General features: G+C 38.5%; 1 protein-coding gene and 1 long non-coding RNA gene across 2 annotated transcripts in view; both read right to left on the bottom strand.

Annotated features, from left to right (window-relative positions):
- The window catches only part of LOC135083655 (glycerol-3-phosphate acyltransferase 1, mitochondrial), a gene marked incomplete at its 5' end in the record, with an annotated part of 41,463 nt that overhangs the window by 7,643 nt on the left and 7,533 nt on the right, over positions 1-26,287 (bottom strand). Inside the window, 11 exons of the mRNA XM_063978362.1 lie at positions 500-607; positions 1,755-1,849; positions 3,100-3,247; positions 4,108-4,292; positions 4,577-4,778; positions 5,207-5,442; positions 7,128-7,222; positions 8,188-8,280; positions 10,058-10,294; positions 11,904-12,103; positions 15,895-16,059. Of these exons, the coding sequence (XP_063834432.1) occupies positions 500-607; positions 1,755-1,849; positions 3,100-3,247; positions 4,108-4,292; positions 4,577-4,778; positions 5,207-5,442; positions 7,128-7,222; positions 8,188-8,280; positions 10,058-10,294; positions 11,904-12,103; positions 15,895-16,059 (1,764 nt within the window). The remainder of the gene's footprint in view (positions 1-499; positions 608-1,754; positions 1,850-3,099; positions 3,248-4,107; positions 4,293-4,576; positions 4,779-5,206; positions 5,443-7,127; positions 7,223-8,187; positions 8,281-10,057; positions 10,295-11,903; positions 12,104-15,894; positions 16,060-26,287) is intronic.
- On the bottom strand, positions 10,761-11,391 carry LOC135083685 (uncharacterized). Its single transcript, XR_010259679.1, has 2 exons — positions 11,185-11,391; positions 10,761-10,941 (listed from the first exon to the last, which is right to left on the bottom strand). It is a non-coding gene; the product is annotated as an uncharacterized LOC135083685 (long non-coding RNA).

The raw sequence follows: 26,287 nt of genomic DNA, 5'->3' as shown, positions 1-26,287 counted from the left end.
ATTTGGCCGATTCTTCATACAATTTATAATTAACTCTTTAAAAAACATAAAACCGACTTCAAATGCGTGAACACAAAAAAAAACTAAAAATTAAAAAAAAGTTCTACCCTTGGGGGTGAAATATTTTCTTCAAATTCGCATGAAACCACCCTTTTGATAATACCTATTCAACAAAAAAATAATCGTTCAAATTGGTTCATAATCGGCGGAGATATTCCGTATAAAAAAATTCATCCCCAATTTTCCACCCTTGGGGGTTGTTTTTCTATTATTAAATTTAAATGGGACCACTCTTGAGGTATTACCTATACGCCGAAAAAAGATTTGTTCAAATCGGTTCATAATTGGCGGAGTTATCGCGTAACAAACATAGAAAAAAAAACATACGGGTCGAATTGAGAACCTCCTCATTTTTTGAAGTCGGTTGAAAATCGGGCACAACTATCGGCCAACTAAAAATCAACGGTGTGCGCCTACTCTAACACTGTCGTCAACTCACCTCGTTAGCGCGTAACACTTGCGCGTGTATGAGCGCGTCGAGCGCTTGCAGCATGGTCTCTCGCAGGCGCGTGCAAGGCGCAGCAAGGATGAACTCCAGTTGCAGCACCTATGGAAATAAATACGATTCAAACATTTGGAATGACATTTTTTAAATTACCGTCAGAGTAACAAATGAGTAGGTCATCTTCATAGAAACGCATGGGCGCGGTTTGTATGAAAGCGCGCCAATATACGTATGAGGCGCGCACGCACACACTGACAAAATTTAACCACGACTGGCTCCCCGCTAAATTTTGTCAGTGTGTGCGTGCGCGCCGCATACTTGTTGGCGCGCTCACATACAAACCGCGCCCGTGCGTTTCTATGAAGATGATTATACTATACATTTGTATTTACTCTGTTACCGTACACCAGGCCCACTCGCGTCTGTGGAGTGGTTGAGCTGTGCCTACCCTAGCAAATCACTTTATCTCAATGTAAAATTAGTACCTAGTTTTAGACCTTGCATGAATATTTGTAGTTATGAAACTCTATAATCTCCAATTTAATGTTTTGAACCATGTAAATAGTAAAATGTATAGTTTCTCAAGTAAAATAATAAATAATGCCCTGCCACCATACCGCACGCCGCGCGCCGGTTCGTGCGGTTATTTACTATCTTAGCAACCGGTTGCTAAACATACAATAGCAACGTGATACACCAGCGCCACGTTCAACTGCAGGTGGCGCTAGTTGTCATACATTTTTCGTAGTCTCATTGCAACTGTACAATTAGCAACCGGTTGCTAAAACTCGGAATGCTGTAAAAACCAAGTCCGGTATTCAAACAAAACTATAATGGAATTTCTATCGACTTTACAATAAAAAAATGGCGTCAAATAAATACGTTCTATAGTCTGGTCTGTGAGCACGTAGAATTTTGTCCAATGACCCCAAGCTACCCATCCTTATCGCTCGCGCGTAATTACATTGCTGTCGCGACTGTGCGACGGGCGCCCGCAGTGAGTGTGCGAGCGCGACAGCAACATAATTATGCGCGAGCGATAAGGATGGGTAGGTTTTTTTTTTTTTTTTTTTTTATTTTTTTTTTATCCACAACGAGGAAGCTCTTGGCCTGTATCTCACCTGATGGTAAGTGATGATCAGGCCGAAGGTGGAAGCGAGCTTCACCCGGAATCCTCAACCACAGAGGAACTGGTTGGGGTCATTGGACAAAATTCTATGTGGTCACAGACTGGGCTTTATCTACTTACCTCGCACAGTTGCAGCGCAGTGTCGAGCAATTCGGTGTGCCGCACGCACTGGTGGTCCGCGCCCGGCTGGTGGAGAATGCTCTCTAATGCTGTCGCTGTGAGAAAAGAAGATATTGAAGAAAAAAACTAAAATCCGGCTCGAAGGACCAAATATAATATCTGGCTTGAAGGACCAAATTTTGTATCTACAAGTAGGACCAAATAAAAAAACATTCTTTTTTTATAAAGCATGTAAATGCAGTGTATAGTTCTTGCAACTCACGAAGGCGAGTGAGCTTCACTTGTGTGTGTACGTGTACATGCACATAACGATAGTGTAATGTCTATCAAAACTTTTGAAAAACGAACAGTAGCGAGCCACCACACATGTAAAACTTACTCGCCTTCGGGAATTACAATAATAGTAACTATACCTGACTATGTTTACTGATACTGCTATTATTGTTCTGCAACTGATATGTGTAGTGCCATTGGTTCTGAATTGAGATTTTTAGCTTCAGCATTCTACCTAAACATGAACTTTTCATACTAAGTCAAGTTTTTGTTTTTCTAAACATTGACTTACCCATAATAGCAGCAGGCGCGTAATGTGCCCCCACAGTGTTCGTCTGAATTGAGATTTTTAGCTTCAGCATTCTACCTAAACATGAACTTTTCATACTAAGTCAAAAAGTGTTTTGTTTATCTAAAATCAGGGCTGTCCAAACCATGGCCCGCGGTTTGGATTATTGCGGCCCGTAGAATCTTTTTTATTTTCTGTAATTTTTTGGAGCACCTCAAATACATGGACGAAATAATCATCGAATATATTTGAACGGCGTTTTGCAGATTTAAAATTGAGAATGATATAGCACTCTTCACTCATCCATTAACGATCGCAGTTGAGAGTGTGAAGATTGATTATCAACTGAAACTGTGTGATCTACAATCAGTCCCCTTTTACAAGGGCAGAACTGAAATAGGACTTGATTTTTTTAAGCTCCTCGCTGAACGTTTCCCGGAACTGACGAATTTCGGGCAAAAAATGGGCTCGATGATGGGCAGTACCTACCTTTGTGAGAGTGCATATTCAACAATGAAGCTTATTAAATCGAAATACAGGTCTTCATTGACATATACTTTACTTAAACATGCACTGCGCCTAGCTACTACTAATATTGAGGTTGATGTTGACAGAATTGTAAAAGAAAAATTAATGAAAAAGTGCATAATAAATTACGATACATATTTTATTACCAATATTTTATTTTTATAAATATTTTGCGGCCCACCAATGTATTTAGTATTTTTTATTGGCCCTGGGTCCCATCTAGTTTGGACACCCCTGATCTAAATAATGACTTACCCATAATAGCAGCAGGCGCGTAATGTGCCCCCACAGTGTTCGCGTAGTACCCAAGCTCTATGGAGGCCGCTATGGAAAGCTGCGGTTTGATGACCTGTTTGTCCCCGCTGCCTTCCCGCCTCACTAGCCCGCGGCCCAACATGTCCAGCTGTGGGCAAACATGGTGATAAGTAAGTTTAAGAAATAATTTCCATGATACAACTTCTATCTAGCCTGAAAGTCAAGTTAGTTTTCAATTAGATTTAAATTATATTTTTGGCAGCTTTGAGATGTTTTTTAGGTGCAATATTGGTTTTAAAAAGTTAGGTACATTATTTAAAATAAACATAACTTAGTTGACATTACAAATGTAAAACCTAGTTGATGCAAACACCGCATGTAATGATGTGTAACAGAAAATGATCAATAAATGAATCAGATGTGTTTGTAAACTTCATTGATTTTGTGACATTGTATGGTCGTGTAGTTTGGACAGAATATTAATAGATTCACTGCCACTTTTACCGTGGATGTCGTATAAGTTGACTAATGAAGAAACAAGCGAACATCAGCCCTCAGCAATTCATCTGGCCAGTGTAGGCGAAATCATCTTGCCTCTGGTAAATCGGCCGTTTGGTGTAGTGGTTCAGAACGGACTACTATGCCGAGAGGGCCCGGGTTCGATTCCCGGCCGGGCAGAAATTGAAATGATAAATTTTGATTTCTGTGACGGGTCTGGGTGTTTTCTATGTAAGTATATTAAGTAGTATTTACAAAAAAAAATGTATTTAAGTATGTTTGTATCAGTTGTCTAGTACGCATAGTACAAGCTTTACTTAGTTTGGGACTGGCGGCGCAGTGTAAAATGTCCAAGTATATTTATTTTATTTTTTTAAATAAGAGAGGCTTATTCTGTAGTGGAGACCGGCCTTATATGAAAATGATGATGACTCATGACAATTAAAAATTCAGTACATAATGCCAGCAATGTCCTATAAGAAGAACATTCAGCAATAACACAATACTTACAGCGTGGTGCACCAAGGCAGGGGTGTCTCCTGTGTAGCCGAGGTCGCGGCCGGCCTGGCTAAGTTTCTGACCGCGGTTCTCCACACTGGCCTGCAGTTGCTTCATAGTACAGCCCGATCTGTGTTCTGTGAGTAGGACGTACGATACCACGTTCGTGCACATAAGTGCTGTGGCTTGGGATGCATCTGTGGAAGAAATTAGTACGAATTTGTATTATTTAGATTGAAAATAGTCAAATAAAACGCAGTTCCTTAAGTTTTATGGTGTAATTTTAGTGCATACTGGATGATTAAAGCTTACGACTTGGATAAATACAGAACACTATTCCGTTCTGTGCTGATGATGAAAGGCATATCGACATAGTCATTGAATATCATTATCAGTTAACTCTGTAAAAAATGATTTCGATCCAGTGACCTGCAGGTAATGTACTTCTGAAAGGACATAGTTATTTCAGTAGAACACTCACCATAGACTAAATGCCTGCCAATAGCCTCAATCATGAGCTTGTGATCCGCGCTAACGTCAGCACCGAACAGACTGGAGTGGCTGTTGTTATACAGGATTCGGTGGTCGAGGTCCACGCCCAAATTGTTGTTGTTGGGCGGCGTCAAAGGCCTCTCTACAGGCATCTTGAGATAGTTGTACTTTTGGAAGGACGTCACCAGTTCCTGGAAATAAATTGTTGAATTTGTAACTAAGGAAAAAACAACAGTGTCAACAAACATAAGGAGTTATGTTATGAAATTGTTAAGTCCCAATATTTTAGTAATTTATGAATGCGATTGTACATAAGCAATTCATATGCATCTTTATACCGAATAAATGAAAGACCTAATAAAATGACATAAACCTATAACCATTATTGTGGCCAAAAATTTACGGAAAAGCTTTTGAGTAGTTCGTTCGTTCAGAGTATGTCCACAGCTGGTCAAAAGATTTCGGTCCACTATGTGGGACGCCCGCCTATTCTACGTCAATCAATCGAGAACTTTTCTACCATAAGGGCCATCAATTCTACTAACGCTGTCCTCACTTGGCTTGAGTTAATAAACACAATAAAGACCTAGAGGTAGAACAAAGATAAATCAAAACATACCTTCAAAGAAATAGGCTGGTTGAAGTCCACCCTAATACTGCCGTGGTTTGTGTTCAAAGTGCTCCAAATGCCCCTCAAAGCCGACCAGAAGGTTTCCATCTGTTTGGGCATTCCCAGCTGTTCTCTCACAAAGTTCCCGTCCACCAGTTTGTCGTAGTTCAACGATACAGGCACTAGAAGAGCGTCGTCTATGGTACCGTCTAGGTACGCATCCATTATAACTGAGAGGATGCCCGCTGGAAGAAATGATTGCTGTTAGAAGCGTTTGCAAGGTGAATGAGGACTTATGTAATAGGGGATAGAGGTGCTAGTCGTTTGTGTTAATAAGCAGTTACTACTAAACAATAATTTAAAATTAGATGATAGGTTCGATTGAGTTAGATTGAATTAGATGATAGAGCGGCACGGAAGGGTGTTTTTGTAATGTCAAACGTCAACGAGACTTCAGATCTCCTTCAAATTTATATGCTCTGTCACGTCACTTCACCCAAACCGCTCCCATATAGATGACCCACGCTGAACTGTCCCACCAAACTCAATGACAGGGGGGCGCTACCATCGTTCAACTATATGGTTTCCAACATGGCAAAAATCGGAACCAGCGATCCGGTATTGACGGTGGCGCCCCACTGTCGATGTCATGGATAGGACAGTTCAGTATTTTGGAACTATACCTCAGACACTGAGTTAAGCGTTAGATCTATAAACTGAATCTCACGCACAACTTCTATAAAAGAACGCTTTATTATATCCCTAAAGTAGGTACGTTGGACAATGATGTTTGACCTGATAGCAGACCGTAGAACGCATTCAGTGTGGCCGATTCCTGTAGTGTGATTATTACACCCGTATTCACAAACGATGCTTGCTTAAGTGAAGTAGCAAATCGAACGCACAGCGTTGAATAGAGCTCTGTGATTGGTTCGTGTGTCACCCTGTGCGTCCACGTGCACTGTGAGACCCCTATAGTAATGTTTGTGAATACGAGCGTTATATCCTGATTAAGTCGACAAATCGATAAATTGGCTGCCATTTTTAATGCAGTTTCAATAGCAACAGCGATTGATTAGGAAGGTTTCAGGATATTGAACTATGTTTATCGTAAAAATTCTACGATTACAACGTATTAGCTAATCAGTGACGTTAATTAGTGCTAATTACGGATATAATCCATTATTAACCAATTGACAATCTTTTATCGAGAAAGATATGCAATACCCCCTGTATGGAAAGGTCAAATAGGTTATTGCATTAAGAATCAAATCAAAAATATTCAGTTTAGACCACAAGTGGCACTTATGAACGTCAAAATATAGTAAATAATAAAAAAAGAAAAGGTAGCCCTTATAGGGCACTTTACATGTCTCCTTATCTTTAGGGCCCTACCAACGCTTCGAGACAAACATACGGCAAGTGCTGAGAAGAAACGCCGGAACAAACTCAGTCACCACTAATTGCCAGGAATTATCTAACGGTTAGAGTTACCAAATTCAAGTACATCAAATATGTGCAGACTGAACTGACCACGCATCCTTATCAATATAGTCTCAAAGCTTGTACCCTTTGGACATAATGCATTAAGAATCAAATCAAATATTTTATTCAGTATTTAGGCCCTCTCCAGGGCTTATACACGTCCCAAATACAGCTTGCCCTACCACCACTTCGGGACAACATATGGGCTGGTGCAGAGAAGTGGCGGGAGAAACTCTTTTGCAATACTTGAAATTCTTACTTACGTCCTGATAATACCCCTAAATCCAAAATGGAAGCATGTCAAAATAGAATTAGAAGTGAATTATTGTAGCTTTTAGTAAATATATCGACTTTTACAGTCTAGCATATCTTTAGATTATTATAAAACCTATTGTTAAGGAAATATTAAGCTAATGCTTGCTAAAGGCGATTTTATGTTTCATACCTTTCGGTGGCTGAGGTTTGCCGGTCCTAGTCCGTCCTCCTTCAATGAAGAATTCCAGGTTATTGTTTGCAGCTAAACTGTTGAGGATGTAAGATCTGGAAATAAAACAAAAAACGTTGTAATACAAGAATTGCAATAATAAATCGACCAGCATTTAGTCGGCCGTTTGGTGTAGTGGTTCGAAACGGACTACTATTCCGGAGGTAGCGTGTTCGATTCCCGCACAGTACAAACATTTGTGTGCATGAACATATTTGTTTGTATTGGACTGGGTGTTTTCTATGTATAATAAGTATGTATTTATAAAAAAAAAAAGTATTTAAGTATGTTTATATCCGTTGTCTAGTACCCATAGTACAAGCTTTGCTTAGTTTGGGACTAGAAGCGCAGTGTAAAATGTCTAAGGATATTATTTATTTATTTATAAGATTAAAGACCATGCACTGTAGGTACGTTTTTGGACCCTCGGACAGAGTGAAAACTGTATTTGTAACGTCCTTGTTGCACAGTCAGCCTCGAATAGTTCGTGACACCCAAAGCAGCCAAAAAGTTCGCAACACGTCCTTGTTACAATGAGGGTTTTCGCGAATGAAAGATCCGCTAGATGGCGGGACGTGGATGTGGGGTCTGACTGCTGCGTGATTGGTGGATTTTGACATATCTGTCAATGTCATGTCAAAAATAACCAATCATGCAGCATTTGGACCTCCCGTCTACGTATTGCCATCTGGCGGATTTTTCAATCGCAAAAACCCTCATTGGAATAAGGTTGTGTTGTCAACTTTTTGGCCACTTTGGGTATCACGAATTATTGACGATGACTGTATAAGGATACGAGTAAGTCATACCACGATAACGTTTGTTTTTAATGCGGCGGCTCTGTTTGAATAGCCCTAGAAGATTCCGTCGGGTTTTAGTGGGTAGTCTCCACCCTTCTGGCGGGAAAATTTCCACATAGCCTTATACCACTGGCCGTTCTTATCGGACAGTTGGTTGGGCAAATCATTTCCCGACGAAAAAAAAGATTTTAGGTTTCAAACTCGCAGTTTTCAATATTTACCTGAGTGCAGACTTGTAGATCGGGTCGCCATGTTTGTCTGAGCCATCAACGCGACGGCGGATGAAAAACGCGCCGCAACCTCGGAGGAACCAACTGCAACAACGATATTATGAACTTCAATATTTATTCCATACCACCCACAAGGTGGACAGATGACCTCATAAAGGTAGCAGAAAGGTGCTTGATGCAGGCTGTTAAGAACCGGCCAATCTGAAAATCATTGTGAGAGGTGTATGTCCAGCAGTGGACGACCTGTGGCTGAAATGATGATGTTATTTCGAATAGAGGGCAAGAAGTTTATATGGGAGGTTACTTTCATATTTAGGTACTTATTGCATAAAAAAGGTGATAGTATCTAGGTAGGTTCAATGTATCGGATACAAATAGCAATTGTTTTTAAGTGAAAAAGAGGATGTTATTGTTCTCTTCAAAAACAATAAGATAGGTAACCATTTTTAAACATAATGAAAAATGTTGTGTTGCCGTTACATACTACCAAATGTCTTACAACAGCTGACTGACGCACAGCTCATTATAATAAGACCAAAGATTGATAGAAACACTCAAATAAAGGTATCCTCATGTTCTCTCTAGCAGCTACTATGAGCAGACTAACAGCCAAGACACATACATATAAGAAGACATAATGCTCTAACGTTGGTAGACTCACCCAAAGAACGGTATCCTCATATTGTCTCCCGCAGCAACCAAAGGTGGCCTGAGACCAGTCAGGTACAGCGTGAAAGTGACCAGGATATAGTTCAGATGTGAGCGGTGCAAAGGTACGAAGATGAGACAGACTAACTGCCTTGGCGCATCTAAGAAGATCTAATGCTCATTATAAGAAGACCTGAGTTTGGCAGACTCACCCAAAGAACGGTATCCTCATATTATCTCCAGCAGCTACTAAAAGCGGTCTCAGGCCAGTCAGGTACAGCGTGAAAGTAACCAGGATATAGTCCAGATGCACAAAGATGAGACTAGAGCTAAGTTTGGTAGACTCACCCAAAGAACGGTATCCTCATATTGTCCCCTGCAGCGACCAGAGGCGGCCGTAGACCAGTCAGGTACAGCGTGAAGGTGACCAGGATATAGTCCAGATGTGAGCGGTGCAGGGGTACGAAGATGAGACTAGAAATAGGTTGGTAGACTCACCCAAAGAACGGTATCCTCATATTGTCCCCTGCAGCGACCAGAGGCGGCCGTAGACCAGTCAGGTACAGCGTGAAGGTCACCAGGATGTTATCCAGATGAGAGCGGTACAGAGGCACAAAGATGAACGGCAGACCTAATGCTCATAATAAGAAGACCTGAGTTTGGTAGACTCACCCAAAGAACGGTATCCTCATATTGTCCCCTGCAGCGACCAGAGGCGGCCATAGACCAGTCAGGTACAGCGTTAAAGTGACCAGGATATAGTTCAGATGTGAGCGGTGCAAAGGTACGAAGATGAGACAGACTAACTGCCTTGGTGCATCTAAGAAGCCTTGATGCTGTACCGTTAGTAGACGAAGATGAGACTAGAGCTAAGGTTGGTAGACTCACCCAAGAACGGTATCCTCATGTTGTCTCCAGCAGCTACTAAAAGCGGATCTCAAGCCAGTCAGATACAGCGTGAAAGTGACCAGGATGTAATCCAGGTGTGAGCGTTGCAGGGGTACGAAGATGAGACTAGAAATAGGTTGGTAGACTCACCCAAAGAACGGTATCCTCATATTGTCTCCAGCAGCGACCAGTGGCGGCCGTAGACCAGTCAGGTACAGCGTAAAGCGTAAGCGTAAAGGTGACAAGGATGTAATCAAGATGTGAGCGGTTTAGACGCACGAAGATGAGCTGCAGACCACGGTCAACTAAAGCTAAGTAGACTCACCCAAAGAACGGTATCCTCATATTGTCTCCCGCAGCAACCAAAGGTGGCCTGAGACCAGTCAGGTACAGCGTAAAGGTGACCAGGATGTAATCCAGATGTGAGCGATGAAGGGGCACGAAGATAAGCGGCAGACCAGCTGCTTTAGCACGACGGAGGCGTTCAACACACGCCATGCGGGTACCACAACCACCGCCGGCGATGCGGCGGATGGCTTTGTGACACACCCAGGCTACGAATCTGGTGGAAAATTTATGTAGGTTCAATTTAAGTTTGTAGCAAGTAAAACATTCAGGCTGGGTTGCACCATCTTACGCCCGGTTCACACATGTCTCCGTTTTACTGTTCCGTTTTATCGTGTACGTTTTTTTTCGTCGATGGCGTATGTAGTTGTATGAGCGACTTCACACATGACACAGTATTCTGTAGGGTCAGGGAGGCAACAGTGACTCACTTTTTTTTCGAAGCTTAATAAAAATAGATATCGCTTTAATATTGGCCTAAAATTTGCTCACATTTTAGATACACTATTGAACTGTAACTGAGCACTCATGATTCTACATTATTTACTACTTATGTCAAAGTAGGAACCTAAAACAAAAAAATGATAATTGAGCCACTGTGGACTACTAGGTGTACACACTGACTCACTACCGTGGTACACAGTATTAACGTGGTACGGCAGTATTTATATGAAAAGAAAATGCCCATTCCGCGTAGTTTTTTATTAGAAATAATAACAAAACTGCACAAGCTATTCTTATTATAATCAACAATTCAACACGACTCTTAGTACTTTTATTTCTACCTATAAGATCTTAAGTCATCTCAATCTCTTCGTTATTTATTTCTTCCCTATTTTTCTGTCGGTTTTTTTCCGTGGCATTCTGTAAATAAAAAACAAAATTCGATTTAAAGTTATAAAAATATTGAATTCGTATAAAGTATTAAAATTGAGTCACTGTGTACTTCTACGCCATTTTGTAAATATTTGATCAAAAAAACCAAGATGTAAAACAAATTAGTCAAAATTCGGATTAAAGACAATTGATACAAGACCTACTATCCGATAAATATAACGGCTATTACCTATAGCAACAAACAAAGATATAAAAACAATCGAAACTCACCTTAGAATGTAATTTAGTGGGCGCGAAAACAAAAAACATTCCCTCACCCTTCCGCACGGCACTTGACCGGCGAGCAAACTGGTTTAAACGTGTTCGGGTACCAAGACCTTTGAATCGGTAAAAGAGACAAATATATATTCCTATGCCTTCAGGTCGAAACATGACTGAGCCACTGTAGCCGACCGAGTCACTGTTGCCTCCTTGACCCTATACAGTAATACATACAAAAAACATACACGATAAAACGGAACAGTAAAACGGAGACAATTGTGTGAACCGGGCGTTACTTTAACTATTTTAACAAACTTCAAAAGTATGTCAAAGTCCATACAAAAAACATCGGTTATGGCTATAGTTACAGTCAAAGACACGTAAGAAGTTGCACCACCAGTTGTATCTTATGATTTGAACAAATTTGTTCTCTTCGATTTTGAACTCTTCATCATCAGTTCAATCTCCAATGCAGGAGCATGATTCCCTCTAGTTTGCTTACAGTGAAGGTCGAGTTTGTCCCGGGGGAAAGTTCAGTAATTGGACTGGAAAATTGTCATTGGGGGAAAGTAACACTAATTTAAACGCAAAAATTGGTTGCTGAGTAGGTTCTGCTTGGTACCAGATGAGGAACAGCTTAAAAAGGATAGCCTGAGGTAATATACTATTCAGAATCAAAATGTAAATTAAAATAAAAACACAATGACAATGAATAGATCGCCACTTACTTGAGCACAGCATTGGACATGGCGGAGCTGATGTTATTCAGCACCCTCAAGGCGCGAGCCTCGACCTTCTTCCTGATGTTCCTATACAACGCCGCGTACTGTGCGTCCCCGCCGCCCGTGTCTTTAGCCTGCATCTCCTTGGTGACTTCCTGCTTCGTCACCTCGTCTATGGCACTCTGGAAGCCTTCGTCTTTTATTACCTGGAAGGAAACAAAAGAGTACAAGTCATAGCGTCGAGCCTTCGGTGGTAGTGGGATTTAGCCTTACGCCCGTATTCACACGATGCTTGCTTAAGTGAAGCAGCAAATCGAACGCACAGCATTGAATAGAGCTCTGTGGTTGGTTCGTCTGTCACCCTGTGTGTCCATGCGCACTGTGAAACCTCAAAGTAATGTTTGTGAATACGGGCGTTAGTTTATTCAGTACATATAGGTCCTTTCCAGGGCACTTAAGGCTTGGTATTTCTGCTAAAGTAGGTATTTCGCGCTGTCAAAATCTGCGCGCGCAATACTTCGCCGAAGACAGCGCGCCAAAGAGCTCTCGCGGCTACACAGTATAGAAATACGCAGTTTAGAAATACGCAGTTGGTTAGGTTGACTTCCTTCCGTTCAAGCGTCACACTCACAGCACTTTCTAATACAAATCATATCCAAGTGATACAAATTAAAACAACTTTCAAAATTTTTGGGAATATATTTTGGAATCGAATAAATATAGAATATAACTGCCAAAGTAAACACGGTTCAAAGAGGCGTGGCGTCACCCGACCTTCCGGAAGTTCCGCGCCGGCTAGAAGAATTTCAAGATTACGTCACCCGACCTATCGGTAGATCCTCGGGAGCTTGAGCGATTGGAAAAACATTTTATGATCAGTTACTCGTAGTAGCGATTATTTAGAGCTTGGATAATAAATTATAGTTGTTGCAATTCACAAAGCTTTGCATGTGGTTAATTACATTAATCAGTACACGCATCAATTTTGTTCAGTCTTTTTGTTTATTAATAAATAAAAATATCATACTAAAATTGCATACATATTTGTTTGTATTGGTCTGGGTGTTTTCTTTCCATAATTTATGTATAACGTATGTACGGGGCTCTGTATCGAAAATCTAATAAAAATATGAGGAATAAGCATCACACACGGTTACCTGGAGTGCATTACCGCAGCAAAAAGCTTGCCATCTTAAATGAACGGTATAATATCGAGGTTTCGTCAGTATAGTTGCGAACAAAGGTGTTTGTGTAGTGTAGTTGAGTTGAGAGGTGAGAGACATTTTAATAATAATTTACATTACAGATAACAATGAGAGGATGACATTGCAAGGTGGTGCCAGTCTTAAATTCGTTGATATATGCTGCATCTGCCATGTTTTTGGCTATAAGATTCCTCTATCTTACGGCTTAGACCTTTAGCTACAGACCTTAGACAGTATTTTTGTGAAAATTCTTACGCATGGTGGAGGAAGGGACGCTCTAGACACTCAAGTCTACAAGGAGTCACATGAACTCCAGTTTTAAATCCGTTGACATCTGCTGCATCTGCCATCTTTTTGGTTAGAAGATTCTTCCATCTTGCAGCGTAGACCTTTAGCTACAGACCTTAGACAGTATTTTTGTGAAAATTCTTACGCATGGTGGAGGAAGGGACGCTCTAGACACTCAAGTCTACAAGGAGTCACATGAACTCCAGTTTTAAATCCGTTGACATCTGCTGCATCTGCCATCTTTTTGGTTAGAAGATTCTTCCATCTTGCAGCGTAGACCTTTAGCTACAGACCTTAGACAGTATTTTTGTGAAAATTCTTACGCATGGTGGAGGAAGGGACGCTCTAGACACTCAAGTCTACAAGGAGTCACATGAACTCCAGTTTTAAATCCGTTGACATCTGCTGCATCTGCCATCTTTTTGGTTAGAAGATTCTTCCATCTTGCAGCGTAGACCTTTAGCTACAGACCTTAGACAGTATTTTTGTGAAAATTCTTACGCATGGTGGAGGAAGGGACGCTCTAGAGACTCAAGTCTACAAGGAGTCATATGAACTCCAGTTTTAAATCCGTTGACATCTGCTGCATCTGCCATCTTTTTGGTTAGAAGATTCTTCCATCTTGCAGCGTAGACCTTTAGCTACAGACCTTAGACAGTATTTTTGTGAAAATTCTTACGCATGGTGGAGGAAGGGACGCTCTAGAGACTCAAGTCTACAAGGAGTCATAATAAGAACTCCAGTTTTAAATCCGTTGACATCTGCTGCATCTGCCATCTTTTTGGCTAGAAGATTCTTCTATCTTACAGCTTAGACCTTTAGCTCTGTAGCTAATAAAATAATAAAAAATACTGTCTAAGGTCTGTACCTTAGACAGTATTTTTTATTATTTATTTGTGTCAGTGTGCTCTTCTAAAGAGTGTAAGACGATTGTATGTAGGTAGGTACTATTAAAATGTAATTTTAACTCATTGGTTTTGTCTCATATTTGAGGAATGTACTATGTATCATGAGTAGAGTCTTCGTTTAAAAGGATGCGAACGATTTAAATTTCAATAGGTAGACAAAATTGATAATTTTTAATTATCTAAAATTTAAGCTTTCTCCAGTAACACTGATATTATTATACTGTGACTCATCAAAGTCATCATTGTCAAAAATATTGACAAATCGCGAACTGTCACGGCCAAAAAACTGACACTCGTCCGTCCTCCGTAAGCGCCACCGCGCGACTGATTGAGATTGTCCAAGCCGTCATGGACGATTTTTTCCACATTTTTTAACATAGTAACTAAATAAGACGCAATATAAAAATTTCATCCGTTAAAAGCCCTCAAGTTATTTCTGAACTTTAGTTTAGTAAAAGTTTTAAAAATAAAACCATAAATAGAAAACGAATAGAGGTAACTTTGGGAATTTATTCTATCGAGTCAACTTCATCAAATCGTGTTTCCATCCGTTAATAGCCCTCGAAAATATCCTCAACTATGCCCAATAAAAATCTTAGCCTTTAATTTTACTGTTTAGTACCTCAAAAATGAAAAATGAAAACCTCATTTTCGCCATTTTCTCTGCTACCCGGCCTTAAATAGATAAAAATAAAGTTCAAGTTGATATCTACGAGTAATTCGTTCGTTTTAGCCAAATGACGTCCACTGCTAGGCAAAGGCATCCCCCAAGGATTTCAAAAACGACCGATCCTGCGTTCTTCCCGCGACCTTCACCAGATTGTCGGTCCACCTAGGGGGAGGCCTGCCCACGCTACGTCTTACTTTTCTGCCCCAACGGCCATCGTCTCTACGAGCTATGTCTAATTAGTACCTGATAAAGGGTTAAGGCGTAGCAGGCTTCAATTAATTTGACTGAGATTATGACTCAATCAAATTAATTCAAGCCTGCAAGACATTATAAAGCGTAGAATTGCAACTCGCTTGACCCATAAGATGATTCTGTGTTTCCACAAAACAAAAACACAAAAAGACAGGAAAGAGGTACAAAACTACAGCGATTTATACCAAGTTGTTGACAATTGAAAGAAAGCGGATTATTAAGTCCGTCTGACTTGAGCAAACTCACGAGGGTGATTCATATCATAACCAATAAGATCATGTCTCGCTAAACAAAGCAGTCAATAATATTCGTGAAAGACACGCCCATTTAGTGAGTCATACAATCACAGCTTGGTGCGATTGTCCGAAAAAGTATCAGAGTTTATAAATATTTCAGTATTTTTTGGGATGTTTATAAGTAACAGCTACTCAATTTATGGTAGAAGGGGTATTAAAAACAATCTTAGGGCAATGAACTTTAGGTACACTTTCGAGTTTCAAGACTGGCCTGACTTGGCGCAGGATTTATAGTGGTGTCAAATTAGAAGGTCTTATAATCCCGTAACACTGGATGCAGGCCGCTGCCAACTGGTCATCATTGAAGTCATTGGGGGCGGTCTATGTTCAGCAGTGGACGTCCTACGGCTGAAATGATGAATGTCCAGAGCCACTTACCGTAGGAACAACATCCTTATAGTCGTACTTCAGCAGTTTGAAGCACTGCGCCTGGTCGCAGAAGTATCTGGAGAACACTCCGCCATTGGCACACGTGTGCCTGCCTATGTTCATGACGTTGATGACTGCATCTGTCTCCGCCACTTTTGGGTCGTGCCATGACTCCTGGGGACAAAAAAAGGTTGAATTAAAAGAGGCTCGATTTACTTTTTTCTTCTTTTTTATCAGAAAGAAAAAACTTTAGTACAGAGAACAGCACACCAGAATACACATTTTTGTTGCAAAATCACACCTATTACAACTAGATAAGAGATCTCAGTGTTTAGCTTGATGTGCTATCGTCTGTACTATGGGACATCTCACGAGTATAAAGAGGAAAGTAAGAGTAGCAGGAGAGAACATGAAGAACGAAGAAATAGTGGAATTAACAGTGCCACCTTGTCGCGATTACTATACAATTTTGTGGCAAAGACTTAAGACAATATATTATTATTGTAACCAGATTTCTTGATTTGACTACATGTGCGAATATCAGCGTAAAATGACAAATCGCTAATGACCATCAGTTATATTTAGTTTGGGTTCACGATAACATTGTATAAATAACTTCTTCAAGGCGAAACAACGACGCGCTGCTTGTGACAAATCTCAAAATATTTTCAGTGTGAATTGGAAACAAACTAATCTTGTTTACAAGGGTTTTTGGTTCGTAGGATGTGATGTTAGACCAGCCAGCCTAGGAGCACGCCAATATATCGTTTTATCAGACATTTTATCGATTTTACGTGATAAGCCCATACATTTGTCGCTGTCCGGCTGGTAGAGATTTGTCACATTTTTAGTTACAGTTAAAAATGACATTTAAAACTGCTGCTGTAATGCTCTCTTTGTCTCTCCAGTGTGCTTACCATGAGTTTACGTTAGGTGTGCTCGCTAGCGACTGCGTAAAAAAATGACATTTAATCGTATGACATATTGTGCAGCGCCCCTAGCGGCTACTTTCAAGAAACAAAATCTTCATAGAGATTTTTGACGTACTCGCTAGCGAGCACACCTAACGTAAACTCATGGTAGGTACACAGATGCTTTAACTAGCAAATGAATAAAACTCAGAGATTTGAAATCTGCAAATACCTACATTACTTCCTATCTAGAAATGAACTCGTGTCAGCCACTGTCTATGTCAGATAAAGAATAAAAGAAAACAGACTCAATGTGTATTTTAAGATCATTTATTACATCATTTTAAAAATTATCAGGACGCTATCGGGGCTGTCTAGACTAGACCATTTATCTCAGAGAAATTTTCTTCACAGCTTTAAAAGATTTACGGCCTTAATAATATTCGCGCTTTGGAAAATTCAACAATACTGTTTACAAATAGACGAGTATGCCAAATACTTTAAGACTACGCACATACGATAGAACCGTTAACTATTACATCACTATGAAAGTCAGGGGCAAGGTTCCAAATGGAATACAAATATTAGCGATCAAACGATAGACGGAGACGGATATACTGAAAATTGTAAAGTGTGGGCGAGACAAAAAGCTATTTTTGAGTTCAGTTGTAAGAATAGACGGCGTCGGTGGTGGCGACAAAATATTTTGGCTGTGGGAACGTGTGTGACAGTGTGACGCATCCAAAGATTTATTTTCTGCGTATCCACGCGTCAAACTAAACTATGTAGCAGTTTAACTTCCCCATGTAAGATATACATTGTAGAAACGTCCACGTGTAGTATGGAAAAAAATCATATTCGACGTTTATTTTAAGACAAGACCAACATGTGCGGGCGGTGTTTGTACACTCTTACTTGCTTAATTTTTCTGTCTTTGCAATTTAAATTATCATTTTTGCTAACTTTCGCTTCGTGGTTAATTAGCAATATGCCTACATTTTAAAATTCTACAAGCGTGCTACGCGACGCCTTGCGATTGTGACTGGGAAGTGATTAGTAATTGATTTATATGCAATTATCCTTGCATTGGCAACATCGTAGTATTCGAAATTTGTATGCACAGTTGTCTTAGCTTTGAATTAAGCTATTTCCTGATTCAGATGACCATCTATTAGAACACCAATAACACTAGGTAAATATGAGTCTTAAGTATATTTATACAGGGTGTTAGGTAAATGGGTATATGAGCCGACACTAGCCCATGTTAACATGTGCATATAAATGGTATGGTGAAGTCAGAAAATTGATATCTTCATTTTAATTATTTTATTTTTCATACAAATCGGATTTTGTAAAATTTATTTTGTATGAAAATTTTAAAAAATTTAAATGATGATATCAAATTTCTGACTTCACCATACCATTTATATGCCCATGTTAACATGGGCTAGTGTCGGCTCATATACCCATTTACCTAACACCCTGTATACTTCTTCGGAGTAAATTAGAAAAATACACAACGGACAAGGAAAAATTCCTAACGCAAAATTCTGTTTATTTGGTAGACAGTCAGACGTAGTTCGTTCGTTTCAGACGTAGTATTTCAAAGAAATTATAAACGTGAGAGCATAAACTTCTAACGCGTGGGAGTCTAACGTTTGAGATTCGCGACCGAAAATTTTAAGAAAATCAACGTCTGAGATTTGCGACTGAAAATAAAAGAGCATCGGCATTCACCTCTGATACAATAACACGTGCAGATAATATGAGACCTGATAGTTCAGATGTTATCAAACGTAAACAGAAAGTTTCGCATGTTATTAATCAATTTATTCAACAGCGAGGTCGACGTACCAGCCGCGCGGGCGCCGAGCGCCGGTTGGCCGGTGGATGTCACGCCACTCTCGCGCATGCTTTGTGTTTAAATTTGGAACAGAACCCGCCTTGAGATTATGATCGATCTATTCAAGTGACACTCAATGGGTGAGCAATAGAGTACAGATTACAACAACATCCTTTTCAAAAGCTTTGGTGTTACTTCTACGTATGTACACATGAATGGACTTCGACAATTGACAACAATCCAGTACGAGTGCACTGAAAAGCAACAAGATAATGAAGTATGATTATCAAATTACAAATTATGTGAAATGTATTATCTAAAATGTTAATCACCTGATTTAAGCGAACACGGATATGCATGATTATGATATGTATCACAAATAAATTAAGTAATACCTATTCATGAACCTGTAATGCCTTTCATACTGATCGGATATCAAATGAAAATTGAATTTTTGTGTACGCTGCAAACCCAACTAATGGATTCGTTTTGTAAACATTCTTCTTTATTAGATTTTTTAAACATTATGACATCATCCAAAAAGCTTATTAGCAAGTTAGCAAACCCAAGCAGTATAGAAGTTACTCACTACTAATACTTTTTTTGAGTAAGTAGTAGTTTAGCAGCATTAATGAATTCATACTTCTAACACATTTAATGTATTTCTTTCCTCAGAGTAAGTGAAGATGCAGAAGGAAAATGTATAACAAATAAACAGGAATCTGAAGTTACCCCGGTGCCAGATCCAAGGCTCTCACAGAACATGCGTGTGGAATCATGATTCGCCGACTACGAGCGAATCGACCGTGACCCGACCTTCTTGATCACGTTAATGTTCGATGCTGCATTATACATAGAAATCTCTAGTTAAAAGACATTGAAGGAAGATCCATAGCAAGTAGAAGTAAAACTAAGTATCACTGTCATTTTTATTATTGTTTTTATACGCAGGCTCCTAGTGCCTAAGGCACCTGCTGAATATCAGTGTCCTGGGTCTTTTAGCACATTTTCTATTTTAAAATGCTAAATTGATTTATTGTGTATTTGGTGCCAAATAAATCGTTTCTTTATCATTATTTTTTACAATAGGCTTTTACATATTCCACTATCGTTTTAAGCCCGACCCTACCGCGGATTTGGGTCGAAAAATAAAATGGGTCAGAGCTGAGAAGAAACAGCGTGAAAACTCAAGTCATTTTTTTCAGCCTTTTTTTTAAACCTCACGATAATTCGAGCTAAACATTTACATCATCATTGCAAGGTTTTTTGTCTTTTAAATATTATAATTATTCCGTTTGAATGGGTCAAAAGCTTTTAATAGAACAAAATAAAGATTACATACAATTTATTCTAATTACTTGCATGAAGTCAATCCAAGCACTCACGTGTTCCTCGATAATGACAAACTTAATGTATAATGAATGATGATTTACAATCTAATAATGTCATTCCGTTACAACATTATCAGTTCAATTAAAATGAAAGTCAATGCTGTAAAACGGGACATATATTTTGATGATAAAATATCGGTAGATTTAGTAGGGCATGGGATATTAAGTCAAATATGTGATATCAGTAATGAAAGGTATTTAAATAATCCTATCTTTCATTCGTTCGTTTCTCCCAAATGACGTTCACTGCTTGACAAAGGCCTCCCCCAAGGTTTTCCAAAATGAACTTTCCTATCTTTATTTTGCTCAAATTAATCAATTTTTACTGGCATCCTGGACTGAAATCTAGCTATTTACGGCTTTGAAGGCCGCAGGGGGAAAATGGTAGTTTGCTGTGTGATCAGTATGAGAGTATTTATGTACACCCTGAGTCTGAATCGGCTTTTAAATCCTTCTCCAAGGATTTCCATTTTCCACAATGACCAGTCCTGATTAAGCCAAACGACATTAAAACAAAGAGGTTTGTGGGTTATCCCTGGAGTGGAACTACTGAATTGATTTTGAAAATTCTTTCTCCAGCAAAGCGATTCATGTGTTCCAAATGAATAAAGATTATGGTTGAGCTCTATAATTAAAACACTAAACTCTGAAGATAACAATCTTAATCAGTTACGAGAAAAAATTCTAACATGCGCTCTAGTTCACTTGCCCGCGGAAGAAACATAATTTTACAAAGTATTACATGCAGATAAGTACATATTTGTACAGCAATATGAAGTTAAACACTACATTTTACTCAAAAACTAAATAAAGAGTTCTGATGCAAATTTAGTACTGACGATGACATAATACGAGCAGTACTTATTTAGATTTTAGCCAGAACTTTTAAAATCAAGAAGTATCTAGGAAGACTACAAAAAGTTAACAGTCTTATTAACAGTTAGACTAGAAGAGTGTACAGTTGATAATTTATTTGCTAAGTAATTGTGTATTCTGTTGTGTAGAACATGCATGAGCGATGAAAAAGAATACATTGCGTATTTGCGTCATTAGGATAAAAAAATTAAGAAAAGAGCTGTGACACGTACGTAGTTATAATTACTTAATTTGAGTAATGGGGTTTCGGCTTTTTCAAAGATTATAGTCACAAAGCTAAACGATGGAAGAATTAATGTAGATTGTAGACAGATCCGTTAAAATAGAGATAAATAATTGTTCAAGTTAGGTCAGAATAAACCTTTGTCTGGCAGTACCTAGATATTTAAATAACTGTATTGTTTACACATATTTTATTCTGTATATGATAATATAAATTAATATGAACGAAGAAATAATATAAAAAAGTAAAATTGATCTTGCTTAGTCACTAGTTATAATAATGAAAAGGTTATTTCTTAGCAGCAAGATACAAAAGGTCAGTTGAACTCAAGAGATTATTTCTATTTTTTGTTTTAAAACAACTAAATCTATATAAAACGAGTAGAGAAACCTCCAAGGCAGCCTGCGTAAGGTCAACGAACGAAATAGCCAACAAGTAGGGGAGCAGAGTAACGGTTGTACGATCACTGACAAACAGCGGATGGAAATTCGCAGCTTGGACACTCAATGGCTTTAATCATGGGCCTGGGTATTCCTCTTATTTTATTGTGGGTGTGGAATTCTGCTGTCACTAGTCAGATATGATCAGATGCGATAGGAGCGTTTAACGTGCCATACGAAGCACAAAACACTATATTCCTATTTCTTATCGTAATATGAAGGTGATTCATGCCTGCAATGTCCCAACGAATCTGGAGAAAATTACATATAAATTCAGTGCTCATACCGGGATTCTATAAAGCAAGAGCAAAATCGTCATAATAGAATCGAAAATACAAAAAATTCAGAAGAGTACATAGCATTCATACAATGGGGTCGTATAAGGGTTGGCCTACATGTTTTGACACGCCACCTTCACAAGGTGCTGATCTAAAATAAACTGCCCAATTTTTCCACTGCAAGTACTGCAACATGCCAATTCAAATCACTTCTCACTGTGCGACCATTGGCTGACATCCTACTAATATTATAAATGCGAAAGTTTGGATGTTTGGATGTCTGGATGTTTGTTACTCTTTCACGCAAAAACTACTGAAAGGATTTTGATGAAACTTTACAATATTATTGTTTATAACCCAGAATAACATATAGGCTATAATTTATGACGATCTGTGACCAACGAAATTATACGCGGGTGAAGCCGCGGGCAAAAGCTAGTCAATTATAATTCGGTGCACTAAATGCTTTGAACTTTTGTTCTTTCGTTTCAGCCAAATGACTCTTTGGTCAATTTGTGTGTCACGAACTATTTGACGCTGACTGTATCTACCTACCTACACCGCATGCCCATAAGGCCCAGAACAGACGGTGAAACGCAACTGCAACGAAACTGCAACTGCTAGTTACTTTTGAGTTGCATCTAAGTTTCTGCCATAGCGTCCGTTGAGAGACCACACATGACGCGACCAGTTTGAAACTTTCAGTTTCAGTTTCATTCATCAGAATCATCAGAAAGTTGCAGTTTCGTTGCAGTTGCGTTTCACCGTCTGTTCTGGGCCTAAGTGTACAACTCAACCCAATCTACATAGTTAACCTAATTCCACGTACGCATATGTATACGGAGCTAGTAATTAGTAAATCTAACATAATTAGATACGGTGAGTTTCCATAAAAGTGCCGTTCACTTGCATACATATTAAATCGAAATATGTAAGTAATTACAGTATACATTAAGGCAGCAATCAATTTGTGCACTTTGGTAGGTACATAAGCGGTGATAAAATCATGATCACAATTAATTCAATATTTAAAAAAAACTTTTTCTATCCAATGTCCAGTTCAAGAGTCTTGAATCAAGACTCATTGTTGTTTTCCGGCAGTTAGTTAAGGGGTAAGATAGCTAGTTCCTTTCAATAGAGGTGGTTGAGGATTTTGGGTGAAGTTCGCTTCCACCCTCAGCCTCATCATCACTTTATATCAGGTGAGATACAGACCAAGAGCTTCCTCGATGTTGATTTAAAAAAAAAGGCTCTTTGTGCTATGTATGTCTAAAGACATTTTATAATCATTGCATCTACCTTTCTTTATTTCATAAAACGTAGGTATATTCCGTTTAAATTGACCTGTGACTAACCTATCGATGCACTCAAATATTTCCACTAGGTACTTAAACCTTGTAATTGATAGATAATGTTTAATGTCCAAGAATATTTATTTATTTATAATTGTAGATAACCTAGCCACAACTACTCATTTCACAACTGACCCGAGACCTTCTTATCTACGCTTTATCCACACCTATTCATCGTGTACTAAAATATTTGTACTATATGCAGTACATGCAAATGTACCTACTCGTATGCTGACACGTCATCCAGTACAAAGGTTCTATTAACAGAACAAAGACCCTGTATTTAAGACAAAGGACGTTTCAGATTGAGATAAGAACTACAGCGATATATCCTGAACAATAAATAATGATATCGAAATCCATTTAATTTTCTAAATACCTACCATAGATTATTTTTTAATGATACACTGTACTGTGACGTCAATTACCTGACACTTTTTTAATTATCATCATAATAGACGCAAACATTAAGTTACGCACATTATCTATTGTGCTTTATTTTGCAAATAATTATTTTTTCGTTTCATTAGTCCAACTCTAAATGAATCTTCCAAACAAAAACAAGCAAACGAAGCATCGGGCAATAAAGTAGCAACGTTGAAGGCTACGCGCAGACAAAAACCGAGAGCTCAATGAACGATGACCGAAATCGAAGTAGCGTGCGCGCGCGCCGCTCCAAGCTGAATAAAGTTGAAAAACAATCAACATACTTTGTGTTGAATAGATATGTTGTCGTTTCCGACTCCATTACTAAGGAAAAAACTTTTAAAATATTTTTAACTCCTTTTAGACATCATAATGAAGCTGATTATTGAGATATACACATGCTGTATTATCATAATATTTGTATTGCTAATAAAATTATTTGATTTGATAAATTATTTCCCATTTGGAACATTGGTCAGTCGTTTATAAATTGATAACGAGTCCATATTAGAATTTAAACTGTTCCTTGATAACTCTAAAATGTAGTTAATTAACAAGTATAGATATTTAAAGTTGCACAAGTAATAAGAACGATTTAACGCAACGTTGAGCAACGAATCAGTTAATTGAAATGTCACATTCTTAAATCGAGTTGAACCGACATTTAAGTCCAAAATAAAAAAAAGTAAACATCAAAAGATTTATAAATATAGAAAGAGAAAAAATTCCTGTTCTCATTTACATTCTTAAAAAAAAACTCATAAAACTCATTTATTTCTGTAAGTAGGCTTTAAAAAAGCACTTTTACTTGTTCTCTTGATATCAATACTTTTGAGAAGAGTTAGGCCCGGTTTCCACCAAAGCAAAGAGAAGGGGAGACAAGAGTGACCAATCATATTTTCGAAGCGAAGCTATGGAAATTACGAAACCTGATTCAAAACACATTTTCTGTCGTTTCCTGTACTCTCTGCTTTAGTGAAAACCGGGTTTCAGAAAGAAAAGTTCTGGGTTGTACTTAAACTGTGATTTTAAACACGTTATCTATCGTACTATTAATGCCCCACGGCTGGGAAATGTTGGCAATGGAACCAGGTCGCCGATAGTATGACGGGAAGCCGGAACCGATGCTTGCCAAGTGGTGCTTGGTCACCAGATCATAACCCGAGGTGTCACGGAAAAAAACAAACCTAAACACGATGTCTATGATGAAAATTTACCATCAACAACATATGAATTTTGGGATAATCCAAGGAAAAAATCTCAGGCAGGAGCGGAGCACGAAACACCACAATATACTGTGCTAATACTCTCGTATACTAATTGAAAAAGATGATCGACAATAGTGACTTAATTTCTTATACGAGTACCGCTTAATTCTTCTCAGAAGTGGTCTACCTGGTTAGTGTCATAAATGTTATGTTAGAGCTTTTCAAAATCATACTTGCTGACAATTAATGAATTTTAGTATAAGTAATGAAATATTAACTTGAACAAAAAACTTCAAAAAAGTGACAAACACATACTTAACCATAGATTAGAGTTAATTCATTAGGCATGTAGACATTCAACATTTTTAAAATGAATAAGCATTACTGAGGCAAATTATTCTAAACTATTCATTAATCACTTTGTTGAAGAAACTTCACAAGTCACACAAAAATAGGCTGATGAAATTAGTCGCAAATTTCCTCAAGATATGCCATCTAATCCTGGATTTTCATCAAAACATGTTTGTTATTGCAAAGCAATTTTATTATCAACCTTAAGCAGTTGTAATAGCTTTTAATGTTTATCGTTTAAAATTAGCACACAGACATAGATTTGAATTTATTATAGATGCGGAAGAGTCGCTGACCGAAAATATAAAACACGCTATTGTAAGAAGGTCAAAGCGTAATAAAACTGATAGCAAACTTAATAGGCGTTATGAAAACTTAGCAACCTATGAAGCAACTGAAAACATTTGACGAAAACAATGGATTTAGCTCAAACAACGCTCAAAACTAGATTCAATACCAATCATAGATCTTATCTTATCCTACTGTGTTAGTTTTGCGCTAATACGGATTCTGTAGCCAATTGCCGTTAGCTAGCGCTTGGAGCAATCCCTAATTTTTAAGTGACCCCTATGGTAACACAACAGGAAATTTGTTTTCATAGGGGTCACTTAAAAATTAGGGATTGATGGTAAAAAAGGCCATTAGTGTCTTTTTTGTTCCTATCCTCGTATTAATTTTACTGGCTTGAATTCAAATTGCGTGTTGCCAGTTGCAGCAATCCTCGGGGATCAAAGTTGCTACATTAGAACAGCGTCTTAAAAAGCTATTATGCTTTAACTGCGCAGTTTTATTTATAACCGATCCGAGTGGCAACAAAGGTCTGAAGTACAAGGTTTCTTGACCTATTTTGCTCGGGTTAAGACAAAAGTTACGATAACAATACATCACAAAGTTCACTAACAGCGATAATATATTCGTTGACTAACAAAAAAAAAACACGTCATCACTCACATTGTTTTTTATAACTTGAGTTTCTATTGTCTTTCTTCTGACGTAAATAGTATAAACGATGCAACTAAAAAAGATGCAACGACATCCACGGGAAGAGCGGGAACGGTTCTATTCTACTCAACAGGAATCTACAGCAAAGAATTTGAAATAGC

The sequence above is a fragment of the Ostrinia nubilalis genome, chromosome 24, assembly GCF_963855985.1.
Source record: "Ostrinia nubilalis chromosome 24, ilOstNubi1.1, whole genome shotgun sequence".
Classification (NCBI taxonomy): domain Eukaryota; kingdom Metazoa; phylum Arthropoda; class Insecta; order Lepidoptera; family Crambidae; genus Ostrinia; species Ostrinia nubilalis.
The sequence above is the reverse complement of the archived record's forward strand: the minus strand, read 5'-3'. Positions and strand labels throughout refer to the sequence as shown.